Below are 18,848 nucleotides of genomic sequence, written 5' to 3'. Positions count from 1 at the left end.
CTCCTCTGATTAACCCTCGATCACACAAAAGATTCCTAATAATTATCCGAATATCGCGCCGTACCCCTGCCTGTATGAGAAATGAAGAAAGAAAAAGAAAATGTTGCAAATAAAAAAGAGAGAGAAAGAACGGAAGTTCTAAGCATCTTGAATAAGCTCAACCGGAGGTCTCTGAGTGTGGAAAACATTAGTCGGTGCATTGATCTCAACTGGCGACCTCTCATCGCCCGAATCTGTGTAGTCGTCTACTGAGATAGCTGGCATTGACTTTCCATCCTCCTGCTCCTCAGGCTCGAACAATACTACCGAGCTCGCGCTTCTCGGCCTCCTGAACCCCCCGGGACTCGGCCCGGTCTCGTCGCTGTCTTTCTGATACGGCTTGGTATTGCAGTTCAACTTTGCAAGTGCGTGGGCCAGGTCCTCTGCAACGATGGTCGCATTTGGTGGTTCCTCATTCTTGATCTCCCATCCGTGTGGCGGGGAAGGTGGCGGGGAGATGAAGAAGAGCTTCTTGCTCTCCGGCGCCTGGAGGTGCTGGTCAACGGGCTGGATGGGTGTGTGTTCGCCGAAGTAGACACGGGTACGATCACCCATGATTGCCTCGCCATCAAGAGCCTGGCGTACAGTGATTGCATCCTCGGTGCTGGAGAAGGAGCATACGATACGGCGGAAGGACTTGAGGGGTGACCAGTAGACGACGGGGGCGGAGGAGTCAATGATTTCACGGAGCTGCTGAAGGTGCATGGGGTTGAAGGTTTCAGGGTTTACTAGATTCTAAGTGGGGGTTAGTTTGAATTCTATCTCTTCCATCAATGTTGGGATGAATGACGAGTGACTTACGGTGATGAGGAGAGTGTTGGTGGGGACGGCAGGCTGGGTAAGTGGGGGGAGACTTGAAAGATCAAGAGTGAGATGGGAGCCTCTAGATGAGGGTCTTGATCTTGTAGGGCTGGTTGGAGAAAGCTGAGGGGATTGCTGGGGAGAGTCCATTATGAAGATTGGTTTTAGGATGAAGTTGAGGTTGAGATTATTGAATGAAGGAGGTTTTCGATGGTGGTTTGTGTTTTGTGAGGATGGGTTGTGAGGGGAGGTGGGTGGGTTGTTCTTAGCGTTGCAAGAACTTGGTTGAGTTTGATGTTTTGAGAATCTGGATGGAGTCGAACGACAAGTTTTATAAGCTGTCAAGAACGAACGGCCTACGAGTCTGAGACCTCCCCGATTGATAGCTCAGCCAACGAACAGAGTCTAACCAACTTGCAAACTGTCACTTGCGCAGCAAATGTCTCTCGCTTTCTCACTCGCTCATCGGGTTTCGCAAGTGTGTGAGACCTTTAGAGAGGCGCAGCACTTTGGGTCAACAGCGCCGGAAAAGCGAAATCCCACAAGCTGCAGGCGAACGCTTGCCAAGCCCGTCTCTGTTTGTCTCTTGGGTCCCCAAATTAACGGCACCTTGCTCCGCCCTGGGGGAAATTTCACTCGAGATGGAAGGAAGGCTTTTTTTTTTTCTCTTTCCTTTTCTCTTCCTCTTGGGCATTTCTTTCTTTCCCACTTTACGGGCTGAAGGGATTGCCTTCGTGTGTGTTTGTTGTGTTCATGTTGCACGAGAGAGTAAAAAGTGCTGTTTTGTCTTGAAGCCGAGCTGCCTCCCTGAAGGCTCTTTCCCCTTAATGATTATCTATTATTGTTTACCAACGCTTCTTGATTCTTTTTTTTTCCATGGAGTGCATCTTTCCCACCGGGAACATCCACTTCACTACTTTGATAGGTAGAGCACCACTAGCTAGAGCAGGCGCGAATGCAATGCCAGCTGTAGGGTACTCTGAAATGGGACATTTGCATTGTAGAGTACAGCAAGTGGTGGGTGCCCTGTCCTCTCTTCTTACAAATCTGGGAGGGGGGGGGAAGTGAGGGGGGCCACTGGGGGGGACAGTAGATCTTGTGGTATGACCAAGTAGAGCAAAATAGAAGTAGCTACAAGAACTCGCAAGCAAACCCCATGCCCACCGACGGCGGCGGCGGAGATTCGACATATGTTCCTTTTCGTTCCGCCGAAGCTTCCAGGGTGTCCGGGGCTGCCCGGTCGGGGGTGGACCCTTATGGGACATTTCCGGATTCGAGGGGTGATTGACATCATTATTTTGCCTCCCAATCTATACTCGGCGCCACAGTCTTGGGGAGAATTTGAATTTGGGGATGAGTGGGTTGGGATGATCATTGATGGTGGCCCCCTAGTCATTGGTGGGTGGGGAAGGGGCTTGTGTCGAGGGTGGCACAGCCTGTTATTAACTACAGTTATGCGCAGTAGAGTACAGACCATTACACACTTTACGCGTTCCCCCGTGACATGCGCGACCTACTGAACCTGGCCACCGGGAGTAACAGCCTGGCCCTGGGTACATGTACCTAGCACAGTGCAACGTTGACTGTCACAACGGCGACAGACGACGGACAAACACCACCACCACCACCACAAACGCGCCTTCCAGATCTTGATCATACCCAATCTTAACAAGATTTGCCTCCGTCCGCAGCAGCACTTACCCAGGATCGTTTCGCTTTCCCGACACCTAGGAAACATCCAGTATTACGATTATTAAAAAAAAAACCTTTATACCCCTGCCCTGCCTCGCTCATTCTCAGTAACCCACAATGCTTTACGTGGACAAACACAGACCACGGTCCCTCGAGGCTTTACACGTGAGTAGTTGACCTTGTAGGGCAGGAATGAATTGAGCCTCCGCACGGACATGGCTGCAATTAGAGATACCCAAGCTGACAGCACACTCGAAAACCTCAGTACCACGAAGGCCTCTCCACAAGGCTCAAAGCACTCGTAAAGCTCACTTCTCCCACCCCCCCCCCCCCCCCCAATAAGGCTCAATACCATACCACGATACTAACCCCCCACCCCCCCTTTCCCTAGGCACAATCCGGCGATTTCCCCCACCTCCTCATCTACGGGCCCTCCGGCGCCGGCAAGAAGACCCGCATCGTCGCAACGCTCAAGGAGCTCTACGGGCCCGGCGTCGAAAAGATCAAGATCGACAGTCGCATCTTCACGACCGGCAGCAACCGCAAGATCGAGTTCACCGTCGTCGCGTCCATCTACCACCTCGAGATCACGCCCAGCGACGTGGGCAACCACGACCGCGTCGTGGTGCAGTCCCTGCTCAAGGAGGTTGCGCAGACGCAGCAGGTGGACCTCGCGGCTAAGCAGCGCTTCAAGGTCGTGGTCATCAATGAGGCCGACTCCCTCAGCCGCGATGCCCAGGCCGCGCTTAGGAGGACCATGGAGAAGTATTCGCCGAACCTCAGGCTAATTCTAATTGCGAATTCCACGGCGGGGATTATTGCGCCGATTCGCAGCCGAACGCTGCTGGTGAGGGTTGCGGCGCCGAGTATAGACGAGATGGTGGAGGTCATGAAGCATGTGGCTGGTGTGGAGAAGCTGAAGTGGGAAGAGGCCCTGGCCGTGAGGATTGCGGAGGAGAGTGGTAGGAACCTTAGGAGGGCGCTGTTAATGTTTGAGGCGGTGTACGCTCAGAAGTAAACCCCCCCCCCCTCTCACCTCATTCTGGTTACTCCACCCAACTCCCCAAACCCCAAATTCCCGAAAGAGGAGGCGTATCCGCGCTAACACAGCACCGCAGCGAGGTTGTCACCGCCAAAACACCAATCCCACCGCCCGACTACGAGTCACTCATCCAGCAGATTGCCGACGAGCTTCTCGCCGACCACACACCGCAGCGCATCCTCGCCGTCCGCGCAAAGTTCTACGACCTCCTGACGCACTGCATCCCCGCCACCGTGATCCTCAAGCTGCTCACCTTCCGCCTCATCGCAAAGATTGACGATGCGCTCAAGGCCGAGGTCATCAAGTGGAGCGCCTTCTACGAGCACAGGATACACCTGGGCAGTAAGGTCATCTTCCACCTCGAGGCGTTTGTGGCAAAGTTTTTGAGGATATTGGAGAGTTACCTGATGGGTATGGAGTTTTAGTGGTGGCTGGTGCGGAAGAGGGAGGGGGTGGGAAGAGGAGGGTTAGGAGTGGTAATGATCTTTATGACCAAAAAAAGAGGGAGGCTAAAAGGGGTTTGGGCGTAGTAGATACATAATAATGTTATTACATACAGGGCCGTAGAATGCATTTCATTTTTTTTTCTTGCATCATAATACATTAAACATACATAGAGCCCATTGGTGATTGTCGTAGCTGGTTTTAGAGGATATGCAAGCTGGATCGGAATAAGGTTGAGTTGAAGAATGAGGGGGCGGAATCTTTGTTCTCCACGATTCAGAGCACCATTGTATGCGCCTAGCTCGGGGTTTGCAGTCATGATGTGCAGTTAGAGGTTTTCCCTTCCCGCCAGAATGAATAATCCGGAGACTTTTCAGGCAGGTTCTCGCACACAAGGCTGTGGAGGGGTCAGTGTACCATGGCCAGCTTAGAATAGGAAGGTATGTCGTCGTAATGGAAATACGACAGGTCACTTGGCAGGAGGAGGTTGGAGCAGTTGAGCAAGAATCAAAAGCACAGCCTTCTAAACCACGGAATGTCACTCGGCCTTGCTACATAAACTCGTATCTCATGGGCTGTGAAGAAATGCGACTCATCACATCTCACATATGACTCTCCGCACCAGCCAACCAGGGAAGACCGGGTAGCTGTGCACTAGCTAACTGCGCACTAAGTACCAATGATCATTCCGGGCCTGTACCGCCACTCCCACTCGCACCAGCCACGGGCTCGTCTAGCCACACACCGACGTGCAACCTCTCTCAAAACCTTGACCGACGACGGACGACATTCCCGCCTGAGCAGCAGCACACCCCACACAAGATGCAGTCACTCACCCGCTCGCTCGCCTCGCTGGCGCATAAACCTTCCTTCCCCCGCCTCGGTATTGCTACCCCTCAATTGCTCACGCTGTCGAAGATCACGCTGACCTGACCCCGCCTTGGCCGGATAGTAGCCCCCACCACCACCACCATCGCGGCCGCATTCGCAGGTGTCTCGCAGTGTCGCCCATTCTCTTCCTCACAGCCCGCACTTGACTGGCTGCGTAAGAAGCTCTCCCGCCCCCGCTCCGGGTCTCTACACACAACGAAAAGCACTAACCCCACCACCGGCGCACCACAGGCCCCAAAGGCGACCCCAAGCCAGCGCAGAAGGGGCGGCCCCGCGTACCCACGGGTGGTAGTGTTCGCGGAACAACAGTAGAATGGGGTGACTACGGGATGCGTCTGAAGGACCACCACCGGCGGCTGTCTGCCATGCATCTCAAGAACGCCGAGGAGGCCATTAAGAAGAAGCTGCGTGGAATGAAGTACAAGCTCTACATGCGCGTGGCGTGCAACATTCCCGTCTACACCAAGGGAAACGAAGTGCGTATGGGTACGGGAAAGGGAAGTCATGACTTTTGGGCCACGAGGGTGGCAGTCAGTAAGATTATCTTTGAGCTGAAGGGGGAGGTACACGAGCAGATTGTGAAGGAGGCGTTTAGGTTGGCGGGAGATAAGATGCCGGGTTTGTTGGGCTCCTTTCCTTACTGATTTTGAAGGTTTAATGGGTGCGGGTGCGGGGACCTAACTAATGTGTGTACTGTTTAGGGATCTATGAGTTTGTGAGGAAGGGCGACTATCCGGTCATGGGCCTGACAAAGATGACGCCCGAGGCGGTCGAGAAGATGAACGCAAAGAAGTTCAAGTTCTATAACGTCAAGCCCACTCCCGAGAACCCAATGCCCGAGATCCTGCCATAAAGAGGATATAAATTATAACTAACTTTGAAAAAGTGTATATTACTCTTTTTTTTTCTTTCTTTTTTTTTTTTGCTGTGAATATTCAAGACAAAAATGGGTTTTCCTTTCTCCGGTGACTTGAGGTTTTGTGTTTTTGGCTTTATTTTTGTGGTTTGAGTATATTTTATCACTGGACACCTAGCTTGGTTTTGTCATGATATAGAAGCCCACATTGCAATTGGCAGCCCGCAATGGGCGGCATCGGGCGGCATCGGGCCCGGCCCCGGGTCCGTTGACTGTAAATAATCAATTTTTTGGTTTTTGTGCCAAGCCTGTTGTAAAAATGCGGAAGAAGGCCCGCACCCCGCAACCAACAGAAAGCTCGGTAGCGATGTTTATGTTTCCAACTAGACCCTGCAGCAGTTTCAGGTAAGCGTTTACCTGATCGATCCATTGCAGCAACACTATCTGACGGCGGTTGCGGGGTGTTTGCGTAGATAGGATAAGCACAACGCCGACAAGGCGAGGATGATCCCTTTCCGGGATATGCGAAAGGAAGATCTGCTCTACGTAAAGTAGAAGAACAAAGGATCAATGCGGGTGCGCGCGGTTGCTGGAGTTGTTCTGGTCGACTTTCTGAGTATTATTAGGAGCCGTGCGTACTCGAGCCTGGGCATCCTAAACCGGCTGGGAGCCGTGTAAAGCAATATGCCAGGAAGTATTTAAATAGTGAAAGGGCTGCGACCTCACTATGTTATGTTATCCCTCCAACTATCGATGTCGACGTCCCCTCGTGTACGTGTATGTAGGTGCCAGAAGCCGCAGCAAACCTCGATAAGTTATTTGTCAAAGCTTGACTTAGATCAAGTATTCTATTAGAACTAGTCAGGGATATTATAATGTCTCGGCAGATCAAGGGATAGGTACGCAGAGACCCAACCACGCAGAACTTCCTTCCGAGTGATATCTCATGATACACGCCTGCTGTTTTTACACAGGTATTCGTGGTTTGTGGCCTCAAGTGGCCTTGGGTACTGGTAAGTTCCAAAATTCTACTATATTTAGGATATCAGCTGTCAGGAAAGCTCATTCTCCCCCATGATTAAGGGCCAGCGTCAGGTCTCTTAATATGTAGCAGTACGTCAGCAATCTCGCATTCTATGACAATGAAGAATGTTGATGATCAGCCTTACAGTCCGCAGTGTGGCTCACAAGGACAGGATACCTTGCGTCTCGCCTCGAGGAATACACCCCAACCATGTCGATCGATGTGCCTTGATACATGGTGCCCTCCTCGACCCGAGGAAGATCGAGAAAATTCGAGGCATACGTCTATTCCAGATATCTACGTATAGTCGAGGCAAAACCCCTTCGAGGCGGAGAAAACTCGGTGCATCCCACCCTTCCTGTATCGATATGTCTCGTAGACCACAATTCCTAAGGTGATGGTTATATCTCATGGTTCAACCACGTCTTTTCGAGGTTCGTCTTGGCTTTGTCCTATGAGCTCAAAATAGCTTGTCAGCAGGAGCGCACAGTGAAAATAGTAGCGTGGGTAGAGCAGGCGCTTGCACGCGTTGCGTGCTTGGGGTCTTCTATTTGATTCGCTAGGTGGATGGGGTTTCATTTTGGCCCTAGTACTTCTTATAGGTATGTTGAGAGATACGTTGCAAGATGATCAATAATAAGGCTACGTGACATCAAGTAAACGATAAGATGAGTTAGCAAAAAATAACAAAAAGAAGTAAACCGTAAGTTACGTGTTCTATCATCTATAGCTAAGTCTTTTATACACAGCTATTGCTCATTAAGTTCTGCGCTCTACGTATAGCGAGGATGTTAGTGCGATCCATGAGGCCGCTCGAGGAATCTTGGGGAACCTCATTCTCGTGGGGCCTCATCTTTGACGCAGGTAGGTAAGTGTGTTTTTTTGTCGGGGAAAGGGGTTTCTTCTAGCGGTATTATGTGCTCTTATTGTAGTGGTTCAAGTAGACTCGTAAAAAATCAAGGCCATGGGGATTTCAAATTAACACTACTTCGATACAGAAATAATAATAGAGGTAAAAGACTTATATGACCTTATAGGATATCAGGTAGGATGAAGTGGAGCACTCCGTATATACGCGTAGTCCTAATTCGCGGTATTATATTGTGCAGACTTCATCACCCTAAATTTTCATTGTTAAGCCATTAACATAATGGCCCTAATCCGCTCTAGCTATTTATCCATCTTGGTCTAGCCCGTTGGCTTTGGGATAATTGGAACTCATAGTTCCCACCCGTGTGTTGAGCTGTAGTGTTGGAAAGATTGGTGAAATTCTAGCGGGATTCGTCAGCATGCTGCCTAACTACGGTAGTGATCTAGATTTTTTATGGTATTTCTGACAGTATGTGGAGTTAATTTGATATTGTCACACAATGCCGTATCACTGACGGTGCGAATTACATCGCATTTTCTCGCATTGTACTAGTACTAGTACATGCTCCGGTGTCCTAAATGATATGATGCCGCTCTACTAATTAATTAAGGGCGCGTTTGGGAACGGCCTAAACGGAGTTTAAGAGGGGTAAAAACTCCGTTGAAACTGAAAATACAGTTAGGAGAAAGGTTGATGTGTTTGGCATGCCACTTTTCAGTGCAGTTTTGACGATTTTAACGGAGTTTTGAAAAGTAGGTCTGACTTCAAAATACATGCACTAAAACCACCAAACAGTGTCCATGTTTAGCAGACCAAAACTTCGTTTAAGAATTTCTCACTTTGTCGGTTGCTAACGGGATTGTTGCTTAACGCAATTTCTAAACTTTACTTCCTCCAAACGGGCCCTCGGTGTTGAGCATGCTACCCTCGCCAGGAGGAGACAATAAAGTGTGTTTTAATCATTGGCATAGGCTGGCTAGTTTACCCGCGGGTTGAACCACTAGCGCATAGTCTGGTGTCCCAAATGATTCCGCTTTTCTGGTTAGCTAACTGTTAAACACACTACCCTCACCAATAGTAGCGAATAAAGCGCATTATAATCACTAGCCTGAGCTTGCTATCCGCGTCGTGCTAACCACACTGAATTATATTAGAATTTTATCTATAAGCTCCCGATGTGATTATAATTACAGTATGTTTTGAGTATAATTACACCCAATATTAGATTTATACCCACAGACTCCCAATGTATGACAAAACAGAAATACAACTAATCACTACCCGACGGCCTTATTGGCCTCGAAGTAGAGCTACATGTACCTAGTGCTTGGCTTCTGATTCCGGGTGCGAGTGATGAGTTGTGATCCAGATTTAGAGAAACATCCGCTCATATACGGCCAATGATGGGCTGGGGTGTTAATTAGGTCCTCGACTGATTAGTAGATTACTTAATGTGACATTCGTTAGTCTCTCATAGGAGGTGATTTGTAGGTACGGAGAAATACTAGGAGAGTGATTCTGAACTGCGTATAGTAGAGAATATTTACTTAGAGAATTCGAAATTATTTTAACTAATGGACCACTGTCTTCTTTTGTTAACAATAATACCACTGATTTTACAACTACAATTTATCACATTGAAGCATCAGTAAAGAGCGCGAGACTTTTTTGATTCACTATTTTACAAAGCTCAGCTTACACCGCCCACCCTCTAGGTCCCACCTAAACACTCGAATTCTTCAGAGTATGCCCCTTCTCCTTCAGCACACTCTCCAAATACTTACTCCTCATCTTCACCAGCGGCTCCTCCTCCATCGGCGAGCCAAACTTAATCTTTCCCGCATGGACAACCTCATCCTCCACCTTATCCAACCCCGCCACACACCTCCTCACATAACTCGTGATCATCGCCAACAACTCCACATCCACGTCCGGATCCGCATCAAACACGTTCCTCCAGATCGCCGCCGCCAGCACCGCATCCCCCTTCACCAGCCCCTCATCATACCCCGCAATCATGCCGCGGTACTGCGCATACAGGTCCTTGAGGTACTTCTTCCTCTGCCCGCCCGACGTCAGCTTGTAGTCCTGTATCATCTTGCCCTCGCTGTCGTAGAAGAAGTGGTCCACAAAGTGCTGCTGCCACGTCTGCACGTTCTCGGGCTCGAACGCGCGGAAGCGCACGACCAGCATCCACATGTGCAGCACCGTGACCTGCGCCCAGGCCACGAACGTCGGCTTGCGCTTGCAGGTCTCGTACCAGAAGCGGGCGCTGGGGGAGAGCTCGGCACCCTCGAGGTAGGCGGCTTGCGCGACGCACTCGTTGTAGAGTTCTTGCGTGACGCCGTAGGCGACGTAGGTTTCGGTGGTGCTGGGCATGAGCGAGCGGACGGACTCGGTCAGGCGGCTGACGAGGCCGGTGGTGTCAGGTGGGGGGGGCTTGACGGCTTGCGGGTCTTCGGCGGTGTTCAGTTGTTTGGAGGGGATGGCGGGGGCGGTGGTGGTAGTGGTGGCGTGGCGGAGGGTGAGAGCGAGTGGGAGGGGGGTGCGGAGGGTGAGAGGGGTGGGCTTGGTGAGTGCTCGGGGGGCCTGGGAGATGTTAGTATGCTAGCATTGAGGAGGGGGATTGGGATTGGGATTGGGATTGGGATTGTGGTGAAGACATACCGACCGGGCGAGCATTCTCAGGCAGTTCTGGGAGGCCATTGTAGTTTTTTTTATTTACCGTATTAGATGCAATGTATTAGGGTATGTGATAGCCAGACAGGACAGTCAAGATGAACGATATCAGAGTCGATATCCAGCTTCTCACTCGTCGTTCGTTCGTTGTCCAGAGATATGAAAGCTAGCGACGATAGATTTGACCTCTCTCTATGCTGCCAACTACGCCCACCCGCACCGATGTCATCCCCCACCGCCCACACTTCTTCTCCCTACACACCCAGCCAGCCAGCCAACCGGTGACTTCACCGCTCGCTTCTTTCTCCATGGCAACAACAAACGAAACTAACTAAACTCAAACCAAGCGACAGAAGCGAACAAATGATGAAGTAACCAGCACGCCCGCCCGATCGGGGGGTGTGCTCTCCCAATCATTGGCCCTCTCTCCTCTCCTCTTCTCTGGCAATGATATCTCCAGCATGTAAAAAATTTCACTGGCTGAGTGGCCGGGGTTTCCTTTTCGCCGATTGTGTGCGGAAAATAGATTTTCCGAGACAGATCACGTGACTGAGGCTCTTCATGCAAGGGCTCTCTTCCCATCCCCCCCATCGTGCACGGACACTCTCGGAGCTCTATCAATCAAACTCTTTGGCCAAACTCGGCTTTTTTGGGATGTCAAAGCCGGGTGCTATTTCAACAACAATAAAGCACTGAAAGACAGAGAGAAGGAAACACCAGCAAGAAAAGAAAAAATAGAAACCCCCGAGAGAAAAAAAGAAGAAAAAATAAAAAAACCAAACGCCTCGCCAATTCATAATTCACCTAGCCAGCTAGCTAGCTAGCTAGTAGAAAGCTAGGAACCCATAATTTATCCTACCCGCTCCCAGAAACAGCAGCGCCGACAACTGCCTTCTCCCTGAGCGTCTCCACCACAGGCGTCAACTCGCACACATACTGCGGGTCCCTCATCAATCCCGGTATCTCATCCGGCGAACGCCCATACATTTTCTACCACCAGCAACCCATCAGCACCGCTCACTACTCCCCACACAACCACCAGCACTAGCACCAGCACCGCCACCACCAACACCCCACCGAGAGAGAGAGAGGGAAAACTCACATTCCGAACATTGGCATACGTCTCCTCCCTCGCCTGATACTCCCTCAACACCTCCCCCGTCGCAAACTCCACAAACACCCTCGTATCGCGCACGCGCACCAGCACGCCATCGAGCCTAAGGTAGAATCTTGACAGCACAAACAGGCGCTCGGGGTGCACGCGGATCTTGACGCTCAGGATCGCAATGCCATTATCCGCCAGCTCGTCCTCGTAGAGCACAATCTCGTCAAAAAGCAGGATCGGGTCCGGCCGCTTGAGCCGGTCAAACGGTATCGTCTCCTCTGTCGGCGTAAACTGCGGGGTTGCCGTCTCCTACACACACACACGCACGGCGTTAGCTCCCCTCTCTTCCTCCCGCACCTGGCTAGCTAGCTAGCTGTGGTCCGAGGTCCGAGGTTTGAGGTTTGAGGTTTAACGTACCGGCACGCTCCCCCTGTAGGCAGTGGTATACGTCCAGTCGAACGGCTTCACCACCTCCCTAATATCCTCATGCACGCGCTCCCTCATCTTTGTCCAGCTCTCGCTGTAGGCCACCTTCAGCATGCTCTCGCCCGTCTTATCGACGCCGCTGAGGGCGTCGAGCGCATTGAAGGTGACGCCCCATCCACTGGCGTCGTGCTGGATGGACACGCCGTTGTTGCCAAAGATCATCTCGGGCGGGGCGATGCCGAGCGTCTGCGTCATGGCATCGATCTCGCCGGACTTGAGGATGGGCAGCTTGTGTGTTGTGATGGTCCAGCCGGCGATGGTGGTGGTCTTGCCTTGGTCGGCGGCGGTGGAGGAGGGGGTGTAGTGCGCCATGGTTGTTCGTTGGTGGTGAGGGGGTTAGTGGGTGGTGAGTGAGTGAATGGTGGGGTTGATGGTGAGGATGGTGATGGTGGTGGGGGGAGGAGGAGGCTCTATGAGGGGTTGCAGGCAGACAGGATAACTGAACGGGCAAGAACTAACTAACCCTGTTCCTTTCAGGCACCAGACGCGCAAAGGTGACAACGCGACCCTAAAGTGGTTTAACTTACGGAATAACGAGGTGAATGAGTTGAGTTCCCCGCGGAATTTGATTTCACAGAAAGAGCTGACATGCATGGAAACCTCAACCCAGAGAGAGAGAGAGAGAGGGGTTGAGGGAATTTGTTTATGTTGTACGTACAGGCAAGCATTAGTGCGTAATATTAGCAGTGCTCTAACCAATCGTCATGACACCACCCAGCAAAGTTAAGTAACTGAGAAAGAGAGAGAGAAAAGACAAGCTACCAACTCCAAGTCCCCCGCCCGCCCGCCCTAGAATACCTAGAAGGAGAGGAATGGCGGCGGGAAACTCCTGTCTAGGCCCTTGCCTCCCTAACTATTAATGAGAGAGGCCAAAGAAGATGAAGAATTAAAAAGAACCGATGGTTTAAGAAAAGTAAGTAGAAAAAAGTTATAATACAGTTACAGAAAGAAAGAAAAAGGTCGGAAAATCCATAAGGATTAAGATGCACCACAGGTCAGGCCAGAGTGGGTATAATAAGAAGCAGCTAGCTACACAGTAGCCCGCCAGCTAAAATACACCCTCTCCACAAAACCTGTGCACACGAGACGAACTATTTTATAAGTATACAATCCCACCCCCAGGTGCAGGAAGAAGAAGCCGTGGGGAAGAAAAAAGGGGGGGCGGAAAGCAAAGTCGGCCCTAGACAAGAACGATATAGCAAAAAAGCAAAGAAGAGGAATTTAAAAAAAGAAAAACCGGACCCCAACACCGATCAAGACATTAAACACGCCATCCAGAAAAAAACTAGACTACCTGATAACTGCATCTTCCAATTTGCTTCGTTTTCCGCCTCGTCTCTTCAATGCATCGAATACACCATCGATATCTTCCATCTCATCTTCGACTTGTTTTCTCTTTCTGCTGCCGGATTCAGCTGGAGCAGGGTTGTATGCACCCCTTCTCTTAGCCCTTACGGCCTCTGCTGCTGCAGTCTCCTCTTCCATCTTCCGTAGCTCCTTTCTGTGTTCAGAAGCTGTTACGTAGCGTTGTATGAGCCGGTGGTCATCGATTTGCTCCTATGATATGTTAGCAGCCCGTCAAAGGATCATGTGAGGCGAAAGAATATTACCTCGGAGTCGTTCTTCCGCTTTACAGTTTTTGGCCACACCAAGCCGTAGATTTTACTGTGTCTTTCACAGCGTTTGCATGCTCTCGGCACATACCATTTATCGTCGTGTACGAAAGCTTTCTTGCAGTCGCTACATACACACTTGGTGCCTTCAGTGTTGAGATGCCAAGACAGATAATCCCCAGGGACGCGGTTGAGCGGTGGTTCTATGACTGCCGGCGGGATCGCAGGGAGCGAAGTACGCCGAGGTGCTGGAAGTGAAGAACGCCGGGGTTTCGGTGTGCTAGTCGGCGGCCTGGGCTTCTTAGCCTTTTTTGCAGATTTGGACCTTATCAATTTCGTCTTTTTCCGTGGCTTTTTGGTAGTGGAATGCGGAATTGGCATTGTGAGAATCGAATCGTCGATTTCAGAATCAGCAATATCGGTGAATTCCGACAACTCCGAGTCTGATTCATAGATTGTAGGCTGCGTCTGGGGTGCCACGGTCATCGCAGAAAGTGGAGCTGAGAGTCCAAAGCTGAGAGTAAAACCCGGCGAGACTGATTTGACTGTGACAGACTCGTGAATCTCGTCATCGGGAATGGTGGAATCCATCGATCCTTCCCTTTCAGTCTCGGTCCTTTCGAATCCGGTCATATACTCCTCGTCTTTGATATGGATATCTCCATCCAAGTCCTTTGTTGCATCTCCATCCACCACTCCCGGTAAGGCTAGTAACGATTCCGCAACTTTCTCAGCTACTTCAACTTCCGCCTCAAGTTCCTTTGCCACCTCTATCTCAGCCGGCGTAGCAGTTTCCGTTTTTGGCGGTGTAGCAGGACCCTCCTCGGGCCCAGGACTGTGACTGTCACCCGGCGTCCCCAACTCCTCTGCTACACTCGGTGCCTCGCTCGCAGACACAGATGTCCCACGGTCACTATCCGGTGGGCTCAATACACCTCCTTTACTCTTCCTTCTCCTCCTGTCCGGAACTTCCAGGCTCGTCATAGACGCCCGCTGCTTCTTCGAAGATTGTCGAGTCACAATTGCACCGGGCACCAAGCTGTCGATATCGATCTCCTCCTCCTCTTCGCCACCGGATTGCGAGCCCGAGGCCCACCCATTCCTCATCTGCACTTCACATGTCCTGCACAAGCACTCCCTGTTCCCAACACCAAAATAATCATCTGCGTAGTTTACCGTAATCTCCTCGCCCAGCTCGATATCCCGCTCAACAATCAGTGTGACATTTTCCTTATTTGTTGTGACAAATTTCGCGTTCGGCTCACAGTCGTGATTTACAAAACGGGCCGGTCCTAGAAGAAGTGACATGCCTCCTACTCGGGAAGAATATATGATGCTGAAGTCGGCTTGCGAACCCGCAAATTCATCCTCCTCGCTGGGGGTCATGGGGACCATAGCACCCGTGAGATATTTTATAGTGTCGCCACGGTGGAAGATACGTCGAGCGATGATGCAGGCTTCCGGGGCAAGTGGGTTGTAACGATTTGTAGAGCCAACCTCAAAAGGCGAGTCGGAGGCATACATGGAGAGGTATCTGCGGGCATGTCTATATAGTAATATCTTTGTCAATTGAACTGTCGAAGTAGTCCCCAATATGGGGGCAGAGATATGGTAGAAGCGTACTTCATGAAATCGGCCTCAGCATTCGGATTCTTATAGAGCACTTTATTCAGGAACTGTTTCACTCCGTTAAGCCTATTCCACGATTCCTCCCTGTCAGTCCTGTCAGTCTTCCCGGCCAAGATGCGACTCACTCCATAAGCTTGTTCAACGCCCCCGATGTATTCTTATTCCGCACGACCTCGCACACGATAATATTAACCACGTCATCCGTCTTTATACCCCGATTCGGGTGGTAGCTATGCTTCATTTTACGGATCTTTGTCCAGTAGTAGACCTGTAAAATGGGAGGAGTATCATGTCAACAAACCTGGATTACCCCCCAAGCGCAAAAGGTGAGAATGAAAGAAAATATATGTACTTACGCGATCAACAAGCGCATCTGTCAATAAATCGTCAAACTCAGCGAGCTGGCTGAGAGTTAACTGGTACTTTGCAGGGCGCGCCATTTGAGCAGACGGCGCTCTTTGACAGGAGGGGTATGAAGTTAGTGTATATGCGTGTATGTACGTCTGTATGATGTATGTATGTATGTGAATATGTTTATTTGGTATGTATACGGTGTGTATGTATATGGTGTGTGAGTCGGAATGAAAAATAAGAAAGAGTGGTCGTAAGTGAGAGAGGGTGGGATTCAGGAGTAAAGGGAAAGGGAGATATAATACAGGAACAGGTTTGGCCAGTTGGTGGAAGGGATGTAAGGAAGGAGGGAAGGAAGAGGGATGGATACAGTATGTATGGACGGATGGAGAGTCAGGACCGCACGCCGCTATGCATGTATCGTATTTACCTCCTCTCACTCCCTTCACTTAATCACTCGCTAGCTCGCTTCACTTTCTCACAACCTCACGATCTCACGATCTCAGCCCTTCGGTCTCACTAGTTCTCACTCCCACCTGGCTTACTCCGCTAAAGGGAGCGCAAGAAGTAAAGGCGAGATAGAGGTCCTGGACAGACAGATAGAGATCAAAAGTTAAAAGACGAGAGACACGCGCCGACAAAACCAAAGCCAAACCACGCACCACCTCAAGCCAAGTAAAGCAACGCGGTGGAATACCGGAAGAACAAAATATAAATGCATGCATGACAGGGGCCCCACGGATGGAATGAATGGGGAACGGTAATCGAGATCTGCAGATTGGACAAGAGGAGCAGGAAGTGAGCAAACAAGGCTTCAGGAAGGATCTGGATTCTGGATGGCGCAAAGAAAAGAAAGGAAAGAGGAAATATCCAATCTATCACGAAAAAAAGCCAGATGCTCTCTCTTACTCGGTTGGAATCCGTGCCTGCCAGGATGCACGATGGTTGCTACGCCCTTGATCTACATGACGACTTTCTCCCCCACCACTACCTCCACACAGTAACCATCACCTCAATCATAGCCAGTGAACAACCACTGCATCGCAGGAAAGCAAGGCGGCTATGGTGTGGTACAAAGCCCATTTGTGGCTGTCGAAATGGAATCGAATGATTATCTGTCCATGTGTTTTATTTGCCGCAACTTGTTCATTTATCCTGGATAACTACTCGACAGTCCGGTGATCGAAATTCTCTTTGTGTGTTTCGAGAGTGCCCCGCGCTTTTCCCTGAACCTTATGGATCTACCCTATGTCTTGTGTCGCGCTCATCTCTCATAACTGTGTTGGTCACGAGAGTCTTTATAGACGACTCCTTAGCCGCGGATGCCATCTTAATACCGACTGTTGCCCCCTGCGGCTCTTGCCGGTGGCGTCCTCACGGTCCAATTCATCATTTCCGGGTCCAGTTGCAGCAGACCCTAAGATTCTAGCAACCGTGATGCTCGAAGGTGTGTGGGCAATGGAGGGAAAGGGCTCAATAGTTGTGGATTATATTGAGGGGTTTAAAGGAGGGTTTCGGCAGTAGGTACGCGTACTCTATGGATCCCCGTAGAAATGAAAACACCGCAATATATCATATATATGCAGTGCGCTCACCCGCAAACTCTGTATGCATCACTGCGATTACATTCGCTTCTAGAGGGTCGGCGAGAACCTCAGTGTATTCCGCGGTCGACATGTACGCGGCGATCTCAGCCCTGAGACACCCGAAGTCTCGTCCATCGCTAGCTCCACAAAGCACAAAACCACCCCATAAGTGTTACCACCCTCAATTTTAGTGAAAGTAAGCCTTCCCTATCGTTTTCTACTCGATAGAAAACAAAATCGAAATTTCCTGTTTCACGAGTGACAGACCATGACGCGAGTGCTACCTCATGATTCTGACCCTGAAAGGGCATAGTCCGTTGGTATACAAAAGGACCACTGGGATCTAAGTCAGAGTTGTTACATCCGTAGCGGTGCATGGAAGAGAGTGTGAAATGAGATAGATATGGATTAATGTCTCTAACCTGGTCTGGTTCTTGAACTTCAAAGCTCTGAAAATTTGAAATGTTAGAACGAAAACTCTTTAATATAGTCATATAGTCGACACCCAATTAGGATATTGTGGTACATGAAGTAATGAAGAACATAAAATACTTGCAGAGTTAAGGCAATCACTATCGCAGTAGAGGATATGGTTATTAAAAGAATAGGAACCTACAGTTGATATGTAGGTATCATTGGAACCGTCATTCCTCTATTTGTCCCAGAAACTTCCATCGGCCCGGTGCTCTTAGTAGATGTACTGCATCATAAATAGCAGGATTATTAGCACATAAGGTTGTGACATCTTGCTATCTTCCAACCACTTGCTCGTTTAGCCCGCTGATATCCCCTTGCACGTGACCTTGTGGTTAACATCGTCCACAGCACTCTAACCGCATCCGGTAACGTCATACAGAAACTTTGAATCTCCTCCATCATCTCGCAAAGTTCCGCCCGAACCTCGCTCCAACGAAATCCTCAAGAAGATGTTCGCAACCAGGCCCTTGGGCATGATCCAATTGAAGGCACGTGTTTCCCCCTTCCCAAGTCGAGCACCAGATCTGACCTACCTTCTCTTCACAGTCGATGCTCACATGCATCGACAATTCCGGCGCCGCACTCGTCGAATGCGCACAAGTACTGAAGCGGAAGAAGCCTGCTGGCATTGGTATCTCTCTCTTCGCACAACACATTCTGCTACGTTACCTAACACCGCCCAGGTGACAAGATTGTCGTGGTTATCCAGAAACAGCGGTCCCTCGGGCACGACTTGTCTGCAGCTGCACAGGCGGCTGTCAAGGTTAGGCGTGGAGATGTGTGCCATGCGGTTGTTGTGAGGACAAAGAAGAAGTACAGGAGACCGGACGGGAGCTACATTCGATTTGACGATAATGCGTGTGTGTTGGTCAACAAGAGCGGGGATCCTTTGGGAACAAGGCTGAACAGTGGGCTCATCCTTTTCTTTCTGTTCTAAGTCGGAGAGAGTGAGAGCTTGAGTGGGGGCTAACTAACCACGTGCGCATAGGTGTCGTTGGAGAGGAGCTTAGGCGTAAGAAGTGGTCAAAGATCTTGTCTTTGGCTCCAATGAACGTATAGGTTATTTTTCTACTATTCTCACACCACCATTGTACAGCATTCAACTCAGCAAAATGAATTTATTTGCATATCCGACCAATTTGCATTGCAATCTATTATAAAGTCTGTTCTTGTCACCTTATCAGAAGTTTTCCATACGCCACCCTTGTATTAAATCATAAATCATCAAAGTCCCAATAAAGTCCAATAAAGGAAGCAACAAC

At 50.1% G+C, this 18,848-nt stretch overlaps 7 protein-coding genes across 7 annotated transcripts; 3 read left to right on the top strand and 4 right to left on the bottom strand.

Moving 5' to 3' along the window:
* Positions 1–138: 138 nt before the first annotated feature.
* Positions 139–990, bottom strand: H6S33_000325 (uncharacterized protein; the record flags this gene model as incomplete). Its single annotated transcript, XM_044831690.1, has 2 exons — positions 139–774; positions 841–990. 2 exons carry the CDS (start codon positions 988–990, stop codon positions 139–141), a joined length of 786 nt encoding a protein of 261 aa, XP_044699884.1.
* Positions 991–2,649: 1,659 nt separating this feature from the next.
* On the top strand, positions 2,650–3,999 carry H6S33_000324 (uncharacterized protein; the record flags this gene model as incomplete). Its single annotated transcript, XM_044831689.1, has 4 exons — positions 2,650–2,697; positions 2,798–2,833; positions 2,924–3,546; positions 3,651–3,999. The coding sequence occupies 4 exons, from the start codon at positions 2,650–2,652 to the stop codon at positions 3,997–3,999; spliced, it is 1,056 nt and encodes a 351-aa protein (XP_044699883.1).
* An 841-nt stretch (positions 4,000–4,840) lies between these two features.
* Positions 4,841–5,762, top strand: H6S33_000323 (uncharacterized protein; the record flags this gene model as incomplete). The annotated part of the gene is made up of 4 exons (XM_044831688.1): positions 4,841–4,901; positions 4,974–5,063; positions 5,141–5,527; positions 5,611–5,762. 4 exons carry the CDS (start codon positions 4,841–4,843, stop codon positions 5,760–5,762), a joined length of 690 nt encoding a protein of 229 aa, XP_044699882.1.
* Positions 5,763–9,382: 3,620 nt separating this feature from the next.
* Positions 9,383–10,366, bottom strand: H6S33_000322 (uncharacterized protein; the record flags this gene model as incomplete). The annotated part of the gene is made up of 2 exons (XM_044831687.1): positions 9,383–10,249; positions 10,328–10,366. The coding sequence occupies 2 exons, from the start codon at positions 10,364–10,366 to the stop codon at positions 9,383–9,385; spliced, it is 906 nt and encodes a 301-aa protein (XP_044699881.1).
* An 828-nt stretch (positions 10,367–11,194) lies between these two features.
* Positions 11,195–12,242, bottom strand: H6S33_000321 (uncharacterized protein; the record flags this gene model as incomplete). The annotated part of the gene is made up of 3 exons (XM_044831686.1): positions 11,195–11,329; positions 11,442–11,753; positions 11,862–12,242. 3 exons carry the CDS (start codon positions 12,240–12,242, stop codon positions 11,195–11,197), a joined length of 828 nt encoding a protein of 275 aa, XP_044699880.1.
* Positions 12,243–13,220: 978 nt separating this feature from the next.
* Positions 13,221–15,612, bottom strand: H6S33_000320 (uncharacterized protein; the record flags this gene model as incomplete). The annotated part of the gene is made up of 5 exons (XM_044831685.1): positions 13,221–13,487; positions 13,541–15,089; positions 15,167–15,256; positions 15,298–15,440; positions 15,529–15,612. The coding sequence occupies 5 exons, from the start codon at positions 15,610–15,612 to the stop codon at positions 13,221–13,223; spliced, it is 2,133 nt and encodes a 710-aa protein (XP_044699879.1).
* Positions 15,613–18,135: 2,523 nt separating this feature from the next.
* On the top strand, positions 18,136–18,645 carry H6S33_000319 (uncharacterized protein; the record flags this gene model as incomplete). The annotated part of the gene is made up of 3 exons (XM_044831683.1): positions 18,136–18,217; positions 18,270–18,494; positions 18,575–18,645. The coding sequence occupies 3 exons, from the start codon at positions 18,136–18,138 to the stop codon at positions 18,643–18,645; spliced, it is 378 nt and encodes a 125-aa protein (XP_044699878.1).
* Positions 18,646–18,848: the final 203 nt, after the last annotated feature.

Source organism: Morchella sextelata, assembly GCF_020137385.1.
Source record: "Morchella sextelata strain SCLS chromosome Unknown scls_1, whole genome shotgun sequence".
In the NCBI taxonomy this organism is placed as follows: domain Eukaryota; kingdom Fungi; phylum Ascomycota; class Pezizomycetes; order Pezizales; family Morchellaceae; genus Morchella; species Morchella sextelata.
This window is presented reverse-complemented; position numbering and strand designations above follow the sequence as displayed.